The sequence below is a fragment of the Oculina patagonica genome, chromosome 6, assembly GCF_052425735.1.
Source record: "Oculina patagonica isolate OP01 chromosome 6, crgOcupat, whole genome shotgun sequence".
NCBI classification, from domain to species: Eukaryota; Metazoa; Cnidaria; class Anthozoa; order Scleractinia; family Oculinidae; genus Oculina; species Oculina patagonica.
Genome location: NC_135763.1, coordinates 14,725,478 through 14,746,663, shown reverse-complemented (window position 1 = coordinate 14,746,663; position 21,186 = coordinate 14,725,478). Strand labels below are relative to the sequence as shown.

Genomic DNA, 21,186 nt, shown 5'->3' with positions numbered 1-21,186 from the left:
CGGACACCCGCTTAATACAGACACCCCGGTATTACGGACAGTTTCGTTGGTCCCGACGAAAACCTCATACATTTTCTCTTAAATTAACCCGCTTAATACGGACACCCGTTAATACGGACAACGGACACTTTTCCGTGTCCCGAGTAACAAACTCTTATACATTTTAAACCCCGCTTTACGGACACTGTTTATCTGTGCACCGACAATTTTCATTGTCGCGATTATTTGCCAACTTGAAGACACTGGACCCTAGACAAAAAAAATGACAGAATTCGAAGAGTTAAACCCATTTTATTTCAAAGAGTAGCTTAATAGCGTGACTTACGGTGTTTGAACCTTGTACTGTTTTCCGGCTGACTGCTATTCCTATTTAAAAGTTTCACTTTCTTTGCTTAAAGCTTCCGTGCAAAGTAAAGTTACGGACTCTTTCAAATGAGTTTGTAGAGTTTGAGAACGGTTAGGGTCAGAGTTTTAGTTACAAAGGAAACTTTATAGAAAACGTTCTGTTGTTGCTGAAATACGTTTTATTTCTTGTATATAGTAAAGTTGCGACATTTTCAAATTATTCCACTGTTGAGTTTATTAATAGTTCGAGCGTATCACTAGATTGTAGGTTTTTTGTAAAAACTATAAATTTTAGTCAGAGAGTTCACAGTTTGCATTTGTTACAGTTACAGTACAATCAAATAACGTTTTGTTGCCGATAAAACATATCAGTGACTTTTTTCGGAGACCCCGCTTAATACGGACACCCCGTTAATACGGACAATTTGGCATGTCCCCTTGGTGTCCGTATTAACGGGGTTCCACTGTACTTTCATCGAGATTTCTATCTCTTGACGTCACGACTGTTCATCTCTCGATCTCCCCAGACCCCCAAGAGTAAACAAAGTAACAATGAAGGGGCTCAGAAGGTGAAAAGAAACTGGAAAATGGTCTTCCATAGTCAGACGTGCAGCAAAAGTAAAGAATCGTGATCAGTATCGTGATAAAGGAAAACAATGCAAATAACCTACAATTAAAAGCTCTCTCTCTCAATGTCCGTGGCATTCGCACTTTCGCAAAGAGAAAAGGAATTTTCAATTGGCTGACTAAACAAAATGCAGATATTTGCTTTCTTCAAGAGACATATAGTACCAAAGATATAGAAAATCAATGGAAATCGCAATGGCGCGGTGATTTCTTCTTCGCTCACGGCTCTCCTCATAGTCGTGGGGTCGCCATACTCATACGGAATACGTTTGATTTCGAACTTAAATCAGTTAAGTCGGACGAGGAAGGAAGATTTCTTCTTTTGGAGGTCATTATTCAAGACGTTCCTTTTTTGTTGTTAAATATATACGCACCAAATACGACAACTCAGCAATCTCAATTTTTTGAAAAACTATCCGATCTTATCAACGAAGAGGATCACTTCAAAGAATGCAAACTTTTACTCGGTGGAGATTTCAACGTGACTCTAAATCCCTCTCTCGACGGCTTAGGTGGGAATCCGACTCTTAAAGAGTCCGTTAAACGTTTAGATGACACGCTATTGGAGAATGAGTTGACTGATATTTGGCGAATTCGAAACCCCGCTCGTAGGAGTTTTACTTGGAGACAAAAATCTCCCTTTATCCAAAGACGACTAGACTACTGGTTCATCAGTGACCAATTGCAAGATGACGTAGCCACAGTCGACATTGTGCCTGCTATTAAAACCGACCACTCAGCGGTCGTTCTTGTAATAGATAGCATAGGCGAACAAAAACACGGCCCGTCCTTTTGGAAACTAAATAATAGCCTTCTAGAGGACAATAAATATGTCCTTATGATGCGTGAAAAGTTTCGAGAATGGAAGGCGGAAATTGAGTTCTGCAACGACCCGAGAATAGTGTGGGATTGGATTAAACACAAGGCTCGCCAAGAAACTATCTCTTTTAGTAAGCAAAGAGCTCGCCAGAGAAGAGACACCATAAAAATAATTGAGACCAAATTAAGGAAATGCGATGAAGCAGTAGCTGCGTCTCCAACAAGAGAAAATATTGAGAATTTAGAAAGGGTAAAATTGGAATACGAAAACGAATACAATTACATCATAACAGGCTCAATTATTCGTTCACGTGCCACATGGTACGAGAAAGGTGAAAGGAATACAAAGTATTTCTTGAACCTAGAAAACAATAAAAAGAAAAAGAGCTCTGTAAGAAAGCTGTTACGGAAAAATGGAAAAGAGACCACAGACCCCAACACACTTGCGGACGAAATTTTTTCTTTCTATTCTGACCTATATGCTGAAAAAGCTGACGATACTGTCGACCTCAATGCCCTTTCCTAAACTCTGCGTACATTCCCAAATTATCACCGGAAATGCGCGACACGTGCGAGGGCGAACTAACGTATGCCGAGTGTTTTAATGTTCTCTCTTCTTTTAAAAACAACAAAACGCCAGGAAACGATGGTTTGTCTGTGGAATTTTATAAAGTGTTTTGGCCTGAAATCGGGCGGAACTTGGTGGATTCCCTAAACTTTTCCTACCGTCATGGTGAACTCTCTACAACTCAGAAAGAAGCTGTAATCACTCTTATTGAGAAGAAAAACCGAGATAGGAGGCTGATTAAGAACTGGAGGCCAATCTCCTTAGTGAACGTCGACGTCAAGATCGGCTCAAAGGCGATCTCTAAAAGACTGGAGAAAGTCCTCCCCCACATTATTCACTATGATCAAAACGCATTCGTCAAGGGTCGGACTATTTTCGATGCAGTCCGTACTATCAATGATGTTATTGATTTCACAAAACTAAAAAGCTACAGAGGTATTCTGACTGCTATAGACTTTGAAAAAGCTTTTGATTCGCTTAATTGGGACTTTCTTTTAAAATCTTTAGAAACCTTTGGCTTCGGAAAATCTTTTATTGCCTGGATAAAAACATTTTATAATAACACATCGAGTTGTGTAATCAATAACGGTTTTGTCACTTCCTCCTTTCAACTCAAGCGGGGTGTTCGCCAGGGAGACCCACTTTCCCCATTTCTTTTTATTATCGCTCTTGAGACCTTGGCAGTCAACATCCGCAATAATAAACAGATAAAGGGTATATCCGTCGATGGAAACGAATTAAAACTAACAATTTTTGCGGACGATATGACATCGTTTGTTCGTGACAGAGCCTCTTTCTTTGTTCTCATGAACACTGTCAAGCTTTTCGGCAGATACGCTGGTTTAAAAATGAACCACGAAAAAACTGAAATCCTTCCACTAGGTAATATGGTGCTACACCCCCAGGATTTCGGTGTGGAAGAGATTAAAGACGTTGTTAAGATTCTCGGTGTCTGTTTTACTAACGACCACCTATTGTTTGATAAAAGAAACTTCGAGTCAATTGAAAAAAGTGTCAAAGAATTTCTGCAAGGTTGGAGTTGGAGAGGCCTCACAATTATCGGCAGAATACAAGTAATCAAATCGTTCGTTATTCCAAAAATCCTATACCGCGCAGCTTTGGTTTCTTGTAAAAAAGATTTTATTAAAAAACTAAATTCGCTCATCTACACGTTCGTATGGAAAGGTAAAGATAAAATAAAACGAACGGCGCTTATTAATCCAGTTGAGAAAGGAGGTCTAAACATGCCTGATATCGGGTCAATGATCTCTGCACAGAGAATAATATGTATAAAAAGATATTTAGATCCGTACACCGCAGGCTGGAAATTTTTTTTAGATACGTATCTTAAAAGGGTGGGAGGCAAATTCCTATTTCATTGCAATTTTGACTTTGAAAGGCTATCGGTAGTTACTCCGATCTTCTATAAGGAATGTCTAATCCTATGGTCCTCTATGAATAAAACAGATCCCTCTACACTGGAAGAAATTTCTAATGAAGTAATATGGAACAACAAGTACATCTGTATTGAAGGTAAATCTGTCTTCAGCGCCAAAATACGTGAACATGGTTTATATAAAGTTGGCGAGCTCTACGACTGTGCGGGGGAGCTTGTGTTTAAAAAAGAACCTTTGCGATCGGCTCTTTCACCCATAGACACTTTCTTACTGTTCAGTATATACAAGGCTCTTCCATTACATTGGCGAAATACTTTATACGCAAACAGAGGTCTTATACCTTTTCACACACATCCACTAAATCTCTCCACTTTTCATATCAAAATTAACAACGAAGAAAACGAAGTAGAAAAATTGCAATCAAAATCTTTGTATAGCAGCCTGATCTCTAAAATTGTACATGCGCCCACTGCCATAAAGAAATACGAAGATCTTTTTAATACCGAGTCTTTTCAATTAAACTGGAAAGACATATTCCTTTTACCATTCCAAGTAACCTTGAGTACAAAACTACGCGAATTTCAGTACAAAATATTAAATAGGATTCTCTACACAAACAAGTCGCTTCATAAATTCAAAATAGTCGACTCCCCATTATGTTACCTATGTAAAGCGGACATAGAAACTATAGAACACTTCTTTTTCTATTGTCCACGAGTTAGGATGTTCTGGAATGAAGTTGTGAACTTGTTTAGAGACCAATTAAAAGTCTCTAAGGACTTCGAGATCACAGATGTTTTATTTGGAATAAGTAATAAAGAAACTCACAGTTCTTTGATGAACTATATCATTCTTGAAGGCAAATATCTCCTGTATCTTTTCAAATTAAATGACAAATTTTTATCACCAAGACTTTTATTAGAACGTATTAAGAATACTTACAAACTGGAACGTTTCATTGCGAGAGAGAACAATAATCTAAATTACCATTTTACGAAGTGGGAGCCTCTGCTCCCTCTATTATCACCTTAGGTTTAATGTCTAATTAAATCCTTTTTAATTGTCACCCTTTCTTTTTCTTTTTCTTATTCTTATTGTAGTAAATTAACCAAAAATTACCTGTATCTGTACCCGCTGTCGGAGGCAGTTTGTTTGTTTTTGTTTTTGTTTTTTTGTTTTTTATTTGGTCCTTTCAATTTGTACTAAGTTTAAGTCACGTTGTGCAAGGCTTGTTTAATATTGTAATTCGTTTGTGTCTGTAGCATTGTCATTAGGTTCTTGTATGTATTTTTGTCATTGTAATTTCTAAAAAAAAAATAAAATACAAAAAAAAAAAAAGCAAAAGTAAAGAAGAAAGACGAGACAGATAAGAAGATAAATTGAAGCAGTTTTAACAAATACACGGAAGACTTTTGTTTCTCTAGTTGTTCAATGGGACACACGCACGTCATTTGCTGAAGTCTCTCTATCAGTCTTCTTTGGTTCCCAGGGCCCTGAGTCGTTCAATCAATGGAGGATGTGAATAGTGATAGGCCGAGTACAGTTTGTCTGCCACAGGGAACCCAAGGTTGTCTTTGTGGAGCTTTATCAGTGACGAACGCAGGTACGAGGCGAATCCAAGACTCTTTGCAAAGTCGTCCGCTTGAAATTCAAACTTTCGGCTAAGGACGGTCATCAGAAACCCCAGAAGCTTAAAAATAAAATAGTATAAATTGACTTCCACTACATTGCTTCGTGGTCACTTTGACTTCTTCGCTCCATGGCTTTCGATTGGCCAAGCAATGGCAAGACCAACAAAAGGAAGGATGTCAAAAAATTCACCAAAATGTTTAACCAAGTGGCAGTGACATTGCAGCGCGTTTCGCTGCAAGGATGTCAGTTGCTTTACTTGACTTTGCAAATGAACACAACGATCGCTTTTAAAATGCTCCAAGAACAAGCAGTTTCTACATGTATACCAAACTTTGTGTTCCCATTTTTTTGCACTTAACTTTGCACCCACCCATTTTTTTGTACTTCTTGTTGCATCTTATTTTACTCTTATTTTTAAAATCTATTTTTGCTGCGATTTTTGCACCAAATTTTGTACCCAAGTTTACCTATGTTTTATCCTTTTTAATTTGTACCAAGGTTTGTCCATTTCGGTTCTCAACTTTGCGCCTTTTTTGTATCATGGAAAACTTTAACCCCAGTTGAATATGTACCATATATACTAAGGGATATTGCCCCCCCCCCCCCCTAATGTACCACCACATTATCAGAACTAACATTAAACAAAAAACATAGCAAACAATAATTAGAAAATTTTTATTTTGAGCTTGATTGTGCTTACCTCGTTGTAAGGTGAAAATATAAACTGGAGTATAATCACCAAGCCAATCATTGTCGGCTGAGAGTCAGGGAAACCAAAACTAGCGAACAGAACCTTGTTGTGCATCAGATAACCAAACATCATGAACGAAAAGAACGTATTCACCTATGGACAGGGAAATAAGTAAGTTAATGATTATGAGACTGACGCGCTGCCTACTGCGCTAACGAGGCAACTTTTATAAATAAATGGAAACCTTTGATTGCCTTGACAACTGCTTAATGCAAGCTTACATATCAGCAAATTGATCTGAACTCATAACTTTCAATATTGTAAACCCATATAAGGAACCCATCTATTAGACCCATCTTTTTTAAAGCTGTGGTTACTTTGTGTATAGCTGTCTCTGAATTTTGTACATTTATTTATGTCAGTAGTTTTTTTCTTTATTAATCAATAATATTTATTAACAATTAATGTAACTATGTAATTAAAATCAAACTGTTGTAAGAAAGTAGTTAATGTGAGTATTGTAGATGTTTGTTTTGTTTCAATAAAAATAAAAATTAAAAAAAAATAAGTAAGTTTACTACAACTACATGTGTAATAACTATGTCTCTGTCAGTCTACACCATCTTACGTGTATATAAGATGTTTCAATAGAAATTATGAACCCCAACCATTATCAGACCTAAAGATCTACACATCAACTTTTCCTACCCTTTCTGAGGCTACAATGTACATTTGGAAAACCCAAACACTGAATTTAAAAATTCAATAGAAAAAGTACTACTTGCAAAATGAAACTGTGACCCCATTTTTGACCAAGAAGACTTAGCTTGGCTCCATTCAGCAGCATCTTTATGCATGGATGTCTCCATACCGCCATAACAACATACGTTACGAAAGTTTACCTGTGAGATGCCCAGGTTCTTAAGTGTATGGCTGAGTTTCCAGTGACCCAGTTCGTGCCCTAATACGGCCAGTACCTCATCATTCGAGCAGCCTTTGGTGGTCTTTTTTACTTCACCATCTTCAGTTACAACCTACAATGGTTGAAAAGGTCTTAGTTTTAAACCGTCGGGACAACAGGTACGAAACTATAAGTATTTCACTTCCAAACCTAACGTCGCGTTGTACCTGTTGAGCCTGATGGCACACGGTTTAAATAAAATAAGCAGATTACATACTACGCAACAAAACAATATTATAACATACCGGTAGCTAGCAGAGCCGTGCAATCAAATTTAGTACATGTGTATAGGTTAGCATGCACCATAATCCAATATTAGTGCAAGCTAATAGCATGAGCAAATCCATTCACCAGAAAAATTTTCATGTACATTTCCACCACCAATGTTATAAAACAGTTGGTTCATGCTTTTTGCTGTGCACTATTGAGTTTTAGTAGAAACTCGGCTGTGTTCTATTGGAAATCCGCGAATCTGATTGGTTCTCCCACTGATTTCTATTCGCCGATAGAAAACAGTCGCGCGTTTGCGTAGCTCTTTAAGCGGTAAATTTTCTTGATTTTTGTCTTCAAAGTGCACAATATTGTAGGTTTTGCACTGAAATCCTTTAGAGTTTCTACTAAAACAATTAGACTACTCGCCCTCGTTTTCTATGAGCGATAGTCAACTCGGCTGTGCCTCGTTGACTATTTGCTCATAGAAAACTCGGGCTTGTAGTCTAATTGTTAAATAGTGCATGTGGGAAGTTTGGAGTGCACTCAAGCAGCTAGAGTTGTTCTGGGCTATCACCTCAAGTAACTCTAGCACTTCTTTTGTGCTCTCTTAACCTCTCATGTGCACCATTACTCAATGGTGCAAGCTAAAGTAGAAACAATTGTTAAATGGATCTAGCAGCATAAAACACTGTACCTCCTCCTTGACATCATTTTCCTTATTTCCCTCAACTTCTCCATTCTCCTGTTCCTTGTCTTCATTGTTTTCCTTTCTATCTTCTCCTTCCTCCACTTCTTTCTTCACAGGATTATCTGCCAGTAAAGTGTCAAACAGCACTATCCTCTTGTTTTTAAAGAAACCATAAAAATAAGCATTGCTATGAGAGGATCTCTTGGAGCCCTCCACTATGTAAATTTTGGTTAAGGGAAATGAAATCTTTGCCGCCAGCTGTTCAATTGCAGTTCGTAGGGCTCCCTCGGGAAGAAGAGTGAACTTGTCAAACAGTGGAGCAATGTAGTCCATGTACACAGTCACTAAAACCTGCAACAGAACATGACAATTCTTTGTTAAGAGTTTGGTCATTTGCTTAGAATGACAGTGCCATCTAATTTTAACATGATTCTGAGGAGCTCAGAAATGTACAATACCCACATCACATAACAAATTCATGATAAAGTAAATGTAAAGCTCCTGGTGCTTAACTACTGATTCTGTTGTGTGAAGTGCCTAGGAGTACAGTAAAAACCCGCGTATAAGAACACCTATTTTGGCGGTTCAGGCTGATTTGGTTCTTATATAAAGGGTTATAATCTGCAAAATCAGCCTGTAAGTGTTCTTAAGTGTTCTTAAAAAAAGTTTCTTAAAATAAGGAAGATACTAGGCTACCAATAGATGAAATCAATATATATGCACACAATTGTATTTTAATTTTAATAAAATTGATAAATCAAGGCAATACTGTACTGTAATTGGGGTGGAACTATTATGTGTGCAATGAAAAGTAGTGTTGATCTTTGATATTTTTCCATATAAGAACAACTTTCATTTTTCAGGCTAAATGTGTTCTTATATAAATGATACTTTATTTCCTAAAATAAGGCCTGGGTGTTCTTAATCCACTTGTTCTTATACGCGGGTTTTTACTGTATCGCTTCTCCCCCTGGGTGGGCTGCTAGTCTCACGAAGGTTACTCCCCAGCAATTTGCCACTGACCATTTATACTTTACGGTGGAGATAGGCACTGTGAGAGTAAAGTGTCTTGCCCAATAACAAAACACAACAACCCCAACCAGGGCTTGAACCCAGACTGCATGATCCAGAGACCAGCACAGTTAAGCAATCACTGACCTGCTACAAATTTATGATAGAAAAGGGTAGCCTCAAGCCATGCAGCCCATACTGCTGGAGCTTATCTCAGTTTCTATAGCATTAAGCGGCTAGTAATATTTCTACTCCCCTTGAATGGGATGCTAGTCCATCACAGGGTACAGGGTACCTCACCCCCCAGCATGATTTTGCCAGTACCCACCTGGGTGGAGAGAGGCACTATGAGAGTAAAGTGTATTGCCCGAAAACACAACACAGTGGCCCTGGCCAGGGCTCAAACCTGGACCGCTCAATCTGGAGTCCAGCTCGCCAACCGTTCGGCCACTGCCCTCTCCCAATTTATGATAGGAACCCATTTAATATGAAGTGATAATGACTGAGAATGGAATTGAATCAGAGAGGGGACACAAATTACAAGCAATACATTTGTGACAAGGACTGCCATTGCCAAGTGGACCATCGCAGCCAAAGCCAATGCCACAGCACAACCTGACAGGGTCAGTGGGTGCAATTCCATTGTCTATCAATACTGAAGGATATACCTACATGAACTACAATGTTGTTAAAATAACAAAGCACATACCAGGGTGAATATGAGTGTAAATAGCCAAGCGTAAACAAAGAAGTACTGCCCTCCCCACTTGATGATGTACAGCAACGCTGAAACTAAAGGAAGTGATATGACCAGCATGACAACAAGCTTCTTTGCAAGGTCTTTAAAGAAGAAACCAATAGTCTGTAGAAAAAATAAAAGGTGGATGATGTCATTTACATGTTTACGTACACCCAATTCAATTGTTACGTCTAGATTGAGTGATTGGCTGGCCAGGTACAGCCGGATTCCTTGTAATTTCCAAATCACAGGTTGTTTGAGTTGTAGGGTTTTATCCGTTTTGGTCATGTGACTTGTCAAATATCGTTAAACCTCTGCTAGACTGTACGTAACACCTTATTCTCAGCACCACAAAAATCTAAATCAAGATTTAGAAATCCTTGTACATGTGTATAAAACACTAATGAGAAGTAATGTTTTGATGTTATAGGAAAAATCTGCTATGAGCTTTTATGAGCTGTAAGCATAAGGGAACAACAGAAATTTTAATTATATACGCTGTACATAAGGGCCTGCTTGTTCCAAGGGGGGGGGGGGGGGATACTGCTATCCACCAGATAAATCACTTTCAAGTGGATAAGTGCTATCCACTTGATAGTGATTTATCCACTGAATACCATCATTTTCCCTTTGAATGATTACATGTAGGTCCAGCTTTTTGCGAATTGGAAAAAAAAAAACACAAAAACAAAAGAAACTAAGCATAAGAACCATATAAAAACTCAGTTTTTACAACAAGGTCATTTGTAACCCCTTTGCAGCCCAGATTATTGTAATGCAATTCACCCCAGGCCTCTTTTCACTAAGTTACCTGTTTGTTAAATCCATGCCTTTCTTCAATAACAAATGTGCTATAAAGGCTCCAAGGAAGGTCAGTGACTGTACTGAACAACATTCCAAGCAGGAGAAATGCCACAGACTGGGTGATCTAGGAAAAAAAAAATCAAAAGCTACTTACTTTAAAGTGCATATGACAGGTATGTTTTTAGTTGCATGATCGATTCTACAAGGGATCCTGATGTGAACATCGGGAAAAAAATCATAAGACAAAGTGTTTTCTCTTTACCGTGTTTCAGCCATTTCTGATCTAACATAAATTTTAAAAATTAAATTTCTGGCTACGTGTATTACATCTAATGGATTCAATCCCAGGGTTCTCAATAAGATTTAGAGTAGACAGCAGAGATATAATAATACAGGTCGGCCAGATATTAAGCATTATCTTGTTTAACACATGTTATAGTAGACCATAATATCACCAACAAGTAGGTGGCTCAATACTCGAAGAAGCTGGTTATTAAGCCAGTTGCCAGCACTTAATGAGAACCCTGCAACCCACATCTACATGCATAGTGTTGAGTTAGACTGCAAGGCAGTGTGCTATTTTTTTTTTTTAAGTCGCGCACCTCATATTCTGTTGTATAGCCAAACTTGGAAATCAACACTCCAGAAACTCCCCACAAGAATGGAATTCCACCAAGCAACAGGATCAACTACAGATCAGGAAGAAAAATATTTTGTAACTTATTAACACATTTGTTATCCCATAAATGGCAAAAATTCCACTTTAACTATGTGCTGCTTGTTGTTTCTTTGTGAAAGTGAGTATTTTCAGATTTGCCATGAACAAATAATTTTTTTTCCTTTTTCAGGGAAGTTTATGAAAGGGTGTGGGACCCTTTCGCTTATTTTCCCTTTTTTTACAACACAAAACCTCACAAACTATGTAATTCAATTAGGCTTTAAATATGGTCACAAATGCTCCCAAAATGCATGAAATAACATCTAAAAGAGCGTAGATATGGAAATTTTCTGGAAATCCCTCTAGATTTTAGTTCTTGCTGGCGCCCTGTTTTTTTTCGCGGTGGCCTAATGGTAAGTGTGCGGGACCCCGGATTGAGCGGTTCGGGTTCGAGGCCTGGCCAGGGTCATTGTGCTGTGTTCTTGGGCAAGACACTTTATTCTCATAGTGCCACTCTCCACCCCGGTGTATAAATGGGTACTGGCGACATAATGCTGGGGGGGGGGGGGTACCCTGTGATGGACTAGCATCCCATATTCCTAGCCACTTAATGCTACAGAAACAAGGATAAGTTCCAGCAAGTATGGGTCACTTCCCCTTAGCCCTGTTTCTAAATTTCCTGTTTTTAACCCTGTGTTTTTACGCAGCAGTCTCTTAAAATGAACATTTTTTCATTTTCTCTTAACACAACCAAGGCCATTAATCTTACCGTTGTTTCAAGCTGAGAATATGCTCCAGAAATTAAACTAAATGAAGAGCGATCCAACTGGTAAAGCCTGGCTTTCTCAAAGGATTCATGATCCAAGGTATCCTTCAGCTCAACAGGAACATCTTTGGTGTACTTCAAAACTTTTTTCTTAAAAACAAATAGTCAAATAAGCATTGGGAAGGGTAAATATTTTAGTGAGCAAATTATTTATTTGAATGTTTAAGTCTCTCTCCAACATTTTGTTGTCAGAATAAATACATCCAACATCATGTACAATCCCAAAGAAGTGAGAAATACAGCTTTTCCAATTATCCTATTTCGCATTCCTCAACAGCCCTGGTGTAAGGGTCTTCTGAACATTAATGGGAGGCTAATGTGGGGAGATTTTGCTCGAAAACACCTTTTTATTAGTTCCATAATTCTAATAAATAATGAGAAACCAGCAACTTGTGAATTCCTTTCCTTTGTTCTATAACTTCTTTGTAGTTATTGATTAATTGACTTATTAATTTAATTGTCCATTCACTTGTTTGTTTATGGTATTTTTTTCACTCACACCATTCTTTTTATGTTTGCCACCTAATGTCTACTGCACCTTTCAATAACTTGCGAACTGTGAAGTTCAAAAACCAACTAATGATTGCATTTTTGCCACTGTCAATAATAATTATGACAACAATAAACAAACCTTGAGAAAAAGAAAGAAAGAAAAGAAACAAACAAAATTGATTGAAATCTACCATTTACAACCCAGAAACGTCACCTCTGTTTCCTAAGAGGTCCACTGATGATTGACAGCAGTAATTGATTGAGCAGAGATTGCCAACAGTGATAGTCAACTTTTGTGAATTATCAGAAAAAAAGAAATTAAGGAGAAATTTCATTCTTATGGGTGCGTCTTCCGCGGCTGCAAAGATAAGCCTACCCATAATTTTCGAAAGAATTTATACATCCTAGCAACGATATTAAAGTAAGGTTTAACTTTTAACATGCGTAGCTTTAAAAAAATTCAAAACAAAAGAGATTGGAGAAGCCATCCCTTCGTGTTGATTAATACCACTGGGAATTTTTTTAGTGTTTAAACGATTTTCGCTGAATTGCTACAAGGAAGTTTATAACCCCGGCGTGTCGCATGTGGCGATCAAATAGATGAATGTACAATCTTTTTTAGGTACAAACAGTGAAAGCAACACCTTAATACAACAAAATTCACATCACACGTATTTCAAAGGTCTTACTTGACGGTATGAGAGATAATTCTCCCACAGATAAGTTATCCACAGAAAGACAACCACAGCAAGGAGAACGTCCACCATCTTGAAGAGAAGTGTGCCTGCGATCCATCGGAGCAGCAAACGTCCGTGTAAAGTAATGCGTTACTGCGCAATTCAATCCCAGTCTCTCGCAACGGAGAAAGAGGAAAACTTTTTGTTATCATTGTTGTGGCGACGTTGTCAAATGATCATGCGATACTGTGGGATTATTGGATTTCATTTCTTGACGCAGTGTCTAGGATACCGGTGCGGTAGGTCATCTTTAGCCGTGTATTTTGGATTATTTTCGAGCTGATGTAGGGTAAAAATGGGCAACGGAGCAAATTCAAGACCCGAAAATCCTGTCGTGATGCAACCGACAGCGAGACCCGTCCCGCAAGCAAATGGTTACGGCTCCTCTAGCGGCTATGTTGCTAACGGTGGTGATACATATGGCGGGAGATTACAACCCCATTACGGTTCTCACTCTCAATATACCGGCGATCCTGCGTTTAGAAATGGCTGGGGATCACAACATTCGGGTTCATACGACTCTAATTATTATGGCAACTATGGGGTAAACCAGAACGTCGAACGTTCGATCGCTCCGTATTCCAGTTCCAATTCTCGATCGCCTCACAGGAAGGAGAGACACGACAGGAATTATCGGGATTCTTCTACAAGTCATCAGTCTGCCCTGTCGTCACACCATCATTCCAAAAGAGCAACAACTAACGGTCAATACAGGAGTGGAAATCAACGAGCAAATAAGGCAGAGAGAAATGCCAATTCAACTTCAGATGACATTTTATTCGAAGATTTCCACTGTGACAAAACCGGTAGAGATTACAGTGTGATCAATGTGGATGGAATGAGGTATCTCGTTGACTCTTGGAACACAGGTACAGTAGTAACAAGCTGTTTGTGGGGAAAGGGTTGAGGGTTGAGATAGACATGGATCAATCCCTGGCAGTATATTTTTTTTTGTTGTAGGGGGGGGGGGGAAGCTGCTGTGCTGGAAAAAATCCATATTCAGTACTACAGGGCCGTAGCCTCAGACTTTGCCTAAATGGGGCAAGATATTTGCAGGGGTCTGGGGGCATGTCCCCCGGGACCCCCCCCTTAAGAAAATTTTAATATCTAGATGCTGTGACACTTTTTCAAATTTTAACAATTTTATAAAGAAATATCAATCTTGTTCAACTTACTGGGGATTATATTCCCAACTATACATACTTTTGTTTTTAATTTTGGGTTAAAATCAAGATGAGGCAAGTGCCTTGTCAAATCCTTGCTCTTGCTAGCTACGGCCCTATACAAGACTTAAAATATTCTAATCCCAAGAGCCTCTTGTCCCTCTTAGCTGGCGAAGCCTGTGCATGAGAAACAAGTGGCTCTATAGAGACACATGATTTGATTGGCTAGATTTAATAAAGGGAGTTTCAAATATAGCCAATCAAATTAACCATTTTAAACTTTCATACAACAAAGGGATTTTAACAACTGGTTTATTTGATTGGCTGATTCCTTTTATTAAACTAGTAGCCAATCAAATCATGTGTCCCCAGAGCCCCTTGTTTCTTGTGTACAGGCTCAGGCGGCTTAGAGGGACAAGTGGCTCAGGGGATGAGAATGGACTAAAAACTGCAAATTAGTATTTCCCTGTATTGGACTAAATTTAAAATAAGGCATGCAAAGCATGTAGAGGTGATAAAGTTTACACCCCATACTCTTTGGTTTGATTTATAGAGTTATCACCCATCACATCTTAACATGATCTCCCCCATCCTCTGCCTGCATAAGGTGATGAATAATGCCATTGCTAAAAAGAAAAACCTTTTTCTAGTGCAGAAGGCACTCAAATGACCCCATCAGGGCCCACCTATTGCAATGTGAACCCTAGTCAACATTTCCTTGAGCAATGTGGTTATTTACTTTCAGAAGACCTTTACATCTTTGTAGCGAAGGGAGCCTGAACCCGGACACCCCTACATGTTTAGGAGGGTGGAGGCATAAAAGTTTGGACTCACCTTTACAAATCCTAGATAACAGTAACAGCCTGATTACCAATTTCCATTCCATCTTCAGGAAAACCCATACAGTGTATGCTGTTTTAGACCATAAAGTTACAAACCTAAGTCTGTGCAACAGCACATACCTAAAATTATCCCCCCCCTCCCCCCTCCATACATCCTCAATCCTTTAATGATTTGACCAGTGGCGCATAGGGCATCAACAAGCTTTCTCCATTTCTGTCAGTCCTTACCCACAGGAGCCAGAAGTTCTGCCTCTACAGTCCTTCTCCAGTGGATTTCAAATGCCTCTTTTCCTTTTATCCTCTGGTGTCCATCTGAGAGTGACTTTAGAGATGCTGGTAGATTCTCTACATTAAAGCATGTGACCAATCCAGCTCCATCTTCTGCATGTAAGAACGATACCCTTATCCTCCTGCTCTATCAATTTGAAGGGCTCATTGATTGGAGATCTTTCTTGGCCATAAAATATGCAAGATTTTTCGGAGGCAATAATTATGTGACTGAAGCTTTGTACATACTCTACTGTAATGATTTGAATCAGGGGCCTCCTATCTATAAGTGGTTATCATCCTGTCCTGAATACTTAACAGAGGCGCCTTCCACTGTAGTGGCATTAACTTTTTCTAATTCCCCAACCAGCTTGCAAATCCAAACAAACTGTTTTCGCCTAAATCAGAAAACTGAAGAAACACTAAAAGAATGACCCAAGTACACAGTCAGTTCACAGCTGCTAATCTTCTTATGCTTTGCAGCTGATGAATTGCGGCCAGTTCCTGAAGAATGGTATCAACATGGCAACATAGAAAGCAATGAAAGGCCAGGGACAGTCCACTACATGTATGGTGAAGAGCCTAATGGTGCGGCACCGCCTGATGACACCTGGGTACCGAGATGGGAAGATGACCGCATGGGAATAATGGACCATCCACATAGAGGTACACATGACTTTATTTTGTGGTGTAGCACTGTGGTTTGCTGCTGCCCATGCTTTTGATACAGACAGTAAATAATAGTTTCAGAACTGCCTATTAGTCTGTATTACAGGCAGCAAACTAATATCGCATCTATAAACTGCTCAGTCCTTAAATGCAGGAAATGTTGAATGATAATTTTGAGCCCAAATTGAAGATCTGCGTGTGCAGCTAAGACGGAACAATGAGAATGCTCATTTTCATCCTTAACCATGATCTGGTATCTCAGTTTGTGTCGTAAGCTATGGAACCTCGTTATATTCTCTCTTTTTATGCCCTACATGCTTTGTGCTTTGGCATATAAAGGCAAAAATTAGGGTGAGTGGTGTACATTTTCACCCTATTACTGATAATTCTAAATTCCCAAGGGTAATCATTATCAAATTTCTCCTTGCATAATTAACACAATGCCAAGGAGATAGGTGATTAGAGTAAAGAAATTCATCAAGAAGGGAATATGGTCTTGATGTAATGAGGCCCTGCCAGGGGAGGAGGGTCCCTGAGTCACTTGTCTGAATTTCAAAATGTCTGGTGTCGCTATTTCATTGAGTCGTTCTGGGCCTTTCTGTCACTTGTCAGAATTTAGTGAGAAAGGTTATTGTTTGTCGCAATTTCACTCTATGAGCTGTTCGCTACTTTTTGGGCCATGTCACCTGTCAGAATTTACATAGGCAGGGCCTCTGTAGTGCCAAATTCTCAGAAATAACTCTAATGGAAATGTACAACAGTCAGGAAGGAAAATGATATTGGATTGTATTTTATATTCCATTTAGGACTGCTGAATACGTACTTTGAAGAAACCAAGTTGAATGTTCTCAATGTGTACGACAACAGCTCAGGTACATGGCTGAAGATGCCTTTGTCGTGGGAGCTCTATATCACAGACATAAAGTCACATGTAGCCGCTATTCAGGAGGCATTTCCAGACTGGGACGACCAGTTCGAGATCCTTGCGTTGTTGAGACAGTGTAACTATGACCTCGATGAGGTCACGAACACATACATAACACTGCTAGCGGATGATACCACGGGCAAGGAAGTAAAGTCAAAGCATAAAAGCAGCTCGGGCTCAAGTAAAGAACATGCGGCGGAGAATGAACTTTTGAAAGAGAAAATTGAACAACTTGAGGAGCAGCTTCGAGAAAAGGATTCTAAGTTGCAAGATTCCCAAAGAGCAAACGCAGACTTGCAAGCAAAGTTAAAATCTTCCGATGACATGGTCAGAAAGCTTCAGATCAAAGGGACTAGTTTGCAGCGAGAGATACAGCAGTTGAAATCTGCTGCCAATCCCAGCAGTCCAACCTCAACTGCCTACTCCAACAGCTCCTCCTGCTTCAAAAGAGCAGAAGATTTCAAAAGATACTTGTCGAAACATCAGGTCGACAGCTCAGCTCTTTTCTCAGATGCTAGTGGAATTAAGGAATTGTTTTACAAGCGAAATGCAAGGCATTGCTTCAGTCTTGGATCGAGCTCAAAGCTCTTTGCGTAAGATGAAGCTTGTAGACCAAGGTTCTAGCAAAGAAGTCATTGAACTGCGTGCACTGTACCACAGGGAAGTACTACAGAGAAAGCTTCTCTACAACAAACTTCAAGAACTTCGCGGCAACATCAGAGTTTTCTGCCGGTGCCGTTACGATCCAAGTGCTGACAATGTGATGAATTTCACCTCAGATCAGGACTTGAGTTTGGTGTCAGCTCAAGGCCAAAAAAAGACCTTCAGATTTGATCGAGTGTTCTCTCCGTCCAGTACACAAGAGGAAGTCTTTCAAGACACGCTTCCACTTATTACGTCATGTGTTGACGGGTACAATGTTTGCATTCTTGCGTATGGTCAGACAGGTATGTGCGATTTGTTCCCAGTAATTACAGTTCCACTAGCTCTGTGCCAATCACAACGAAGCAAATAATACAATGAACCAATCAGAACTCACAAAGCATGTGACCCGTGGCTAGCGCGGGAAAACGTTAAACGCGCGTAAACCAGGTCACAATTGATTTTGGCTTTTCTCGCTGATTGAGCTGAAACACTACCATGTTTGCTGTGATTGGCTAAATCTATTGCACGAGATTTCTGGACAATGACAGAATAGAAGCGCAGAAGCTAAAATCTAATTGCTGCGTTGAAACTGGCGTTTAAGCGTAGGCTTAAGGCCCTGGCCAAACGTTAATGCAAGTGGATGCAAGTAGTCGTAAGTTGAACTTGCGCACAGACTTGCGTTGGCTGGCCAAGACTCCAAGGTAATCGTAAGTGCACGCAAGTTGTCAAAAAAACCATTTTATTGCTACTGCGCGCACTACAATTCAGTAAAAAAACTCTATATAAAATAATCTTTAAGCAAAACAGCAAAACTTGCGACGGGTGGCCAAACGGTGGAAAATTTCGTGAAAATTTGATCTCGACCAAAATGAACGCTAGTCATCGCAAGTCAAAAAAAGTGCGTCTACTTGCAAGTCTCCGTGCCAAACGAGGCGCTTAAGTGGACGCAAGATGACTTTAAACTTGAGTTTACTTGCGTCTCCGTTTGGGACAGGCCTTCTTTTCAATTCAGGAGTTGAAATCTTTTCAATTTACGTTTTGAGGTTTGGCGTCTCCGAACTATTGAAAATGGGTGAATTAGGTCCTAATATTGAATATTTAATTTTCAGGGGCAGGGAAGACTTACACAATGATGGGAACAGACCAAGATCCTGGCGTAAACATCCGATCCATCCTCGAACTCCTCCGAGTATGCGACGAGCGAACAAACGTGGATTATTCCATGTGCGTGTCCATGGTAGAGGTGTACAACGAGACGGTTAGGGACCTGCTCAGTGAGAACAGCAGCTCACAGCAACTGAATATTCAGATGAGGAACAAACAACTTGTCATCACCGATGTCACTGAGGTTGAGGTCAAGTCCGCAGCCGACATTAAAAGTATAATGCAGAAAGGTAATTAATCTACATTTTTATTCTCCTCGTTATTGCCATACCTCTATTTTGATGTTTGTTCTGAGAATTTGGAGGTTTGTAAAAATCGAAATATATTTTCCAAAAAGTGAGGGGAGGGGTAATATTCTATATTTCGGAAAGCCTGGGTTAAACTATTGGTCGGCTTCTTTGCGAGGGGCTATTATCGGGGATCGGGCAGGGGGGAAGTGGGTTGTGTTTCAAAAATGTTTAGGTTTATATTTGGAAGGGATGCCGCTCTGGAAAAGTCTATAGCTACATGGGACTATAAATTATCTCAATAGATCTATATGAAACCCAAAACAAGTTCGACAGTCGTTAAATGAAGCATCGCAAGTTTCTGAGCACACTCTCAGACACTCTAACGACGTAATACAAAGCAAGCTCCTACGACAGTAGTGGGGTGCCTTTTTGAGAAGGATTTTTGCATGGGAAATTTGAAAGAGGGCGTACTCCGGAGAAAGGGGGCTTATTATATTATCAGTAATTCTATCTTATTAATTTCGGCGACGGCTTCATGTTCTCGTGATTGGCGAGTAGAAAAAACGACAAATCGGCGGGTTCTTTCGTATTGTTTGACACAAAACGGAAATTTTCCGTCAACTAACGGTATTTTGTTACTGGATTTCTAGGGGACATGAATCGTTCCGTGGGAGCAACCAAAATGAACACCAACAGTTCCCGCTCCCATTTACTTCTTCTCTTGAGACTCCAAGGCACAGACCACGTGACAAATGCCGTCACGCGCGGCACGCTGACCCTTGTAGACCTTGCGGGCTCAGAGAGGATTTCCAAGACCGAAGCTACTGGACAGAGGCTGGTCGAAGCAGCGGCCATTAACAAATCGCTTTCAGCACTCGGCCAAGTATTTGCGGCGTTGCGAACAAATGCCATGCACGTTCCGTACAGAAACTCCAAGCTAACCCAGCTGATGCAGAATTCCCTAGGGGGTGATGGAAAGGCGTGTATGTTCGTCAACGTCAGCCCGCTTGCAAGTAACCTTAGTGAGACCGTGAGCACGCTACAGTTTGGATCAGCGGCAAAGCAAGTGGAACTTGGGAAGGCCACACAGAACATCACTCAAGCGCCAAAGAGAAACTAACCCAAATAAATTTCGGGTTAATAACTCGATAAGGATGGATGGATGGATGGATGGATGGATGGATGGATGGATGGATGGATGGATGGATGCCCCCAAAAAAGTGAAAAGTAAAGAAATAGAGGATAGAGGATAAAGTTTTTTTTATAAGTCCAAAGGCTTTGGATTTTAAAATTTTTATATTCTTGCTGCCAATTTATAGGGGGACAAAAAATTTTTTATAGACGTAAGTCCAAGAGCAGTGGATTTTAATAATTTATTATGGCTTTCATACATGTAAATAGAGTAAAGAGTATTTTTTATTGACATACGTCCAAAAGCTTTGGATTAAAATGACTTTAATGACTATATTTTTATGTAACAGAAAACAAATACATTTATAAAGGAGCAAGGCCAAGTCCTAGCGATTGTTGCTTTTCTAGTTTTTTTTTTTTTAACAATATTATATGTAGACCTCCGAGTTCTATCGTTTACATTATACTACAATAGAAACATGACATTAGAAATTTCTGAACCGTGAGTGGCGTTCTAACAATTTGCCCAAAATTTGATTTTGCTTGGTTTTGGTCGTCACGCAACGCTTCTCTTTTCTTTGACGTAACAGCTTGATTGTCACACAATCAGCCAAAACAGCGTGACCAAGCTCCTTTAACGCTTTATACATAAGTTATAAATTTTGATAATGTTATAATTGCATAACATTAACAATTTTCCATTTTCATGGTGCTTTTTATTAATAAAAATAAAAAAAAAACGGGTTATGTACCATTTGGCTCTGTTGGCTTTTTGGGCTTAATAGATACTAAGAATTGTTTTGGTACGTGTATCTTCGCTCAGATATTCTGTTTATTTAACACTCCACGAACCAGAAACAGGCTAAAAACCCGCCCTGACATTGAACAAGCAGGGGAAAGGAAGGCATGTACAGGCATGCTGAAACAGAGAGGGTCGTATAG

General features: G+C 39.5%; 1 protein-coding gene and 1 pseudogene across 2 annotated transcripts; one reads left to right on the top strand and one right to left on the bottom strand.

Annotated features, from left to right (window-relative positions):
- Positions 1 to 4,653: 4,653 nt before the first annotated feature.
- On the bottom strand, positions 4,654 to 13,252 carry LOC144655948 (CAAX prenyl protease 1 homolog). The gene is made up of 9 exons (XM_078516138.1): positions 13,161 to 13,252; positions 11,923 to 12,069; positions 11,098 to 11,184; positions 10,503 to 10,619; positions 9,662 to 9,814; positions 7,948 to 8,292; positions 6,982 to 7,113; positions 6,089 to 6,232; positions 4,654 to 5,446 (listed from the first exon to the last, which is right to left on the bottom strand). The coding sequence occupies exons 1-9, from the start codon at positions 13,236 to 13,238 to the stop codon at positions 5,225 to 5,227; spliced, it is 1,425 nt and encodes a 474-aa protein (XP_078372264.1). The 5' UTR covers positions 13,239 to 13,252; the 3' UTR covers positions 4,654 to 5,224.
- A 113-nt stretch (positions 13,253 to 13,365) lies between these two features.
- LOC144656455 (uncharacterized) lies at positions 13,366 to 20,996 on the top strand (annotated as a pseudogene). Its single transcript, XR_013571306.1, has 5 exons — positions 13,366 to 14,077; positions 15,964 to 16,146; positions 16,956 to 18,021; positions 18,829 to 19,113; positions 19,764 to 20,996. The product of XR_013571306.1 is annotated as an uncharacterized LOC144656455 (transcript).
- Positions 20,997 to 21,186: the final 190 nt, after the last annotated feature.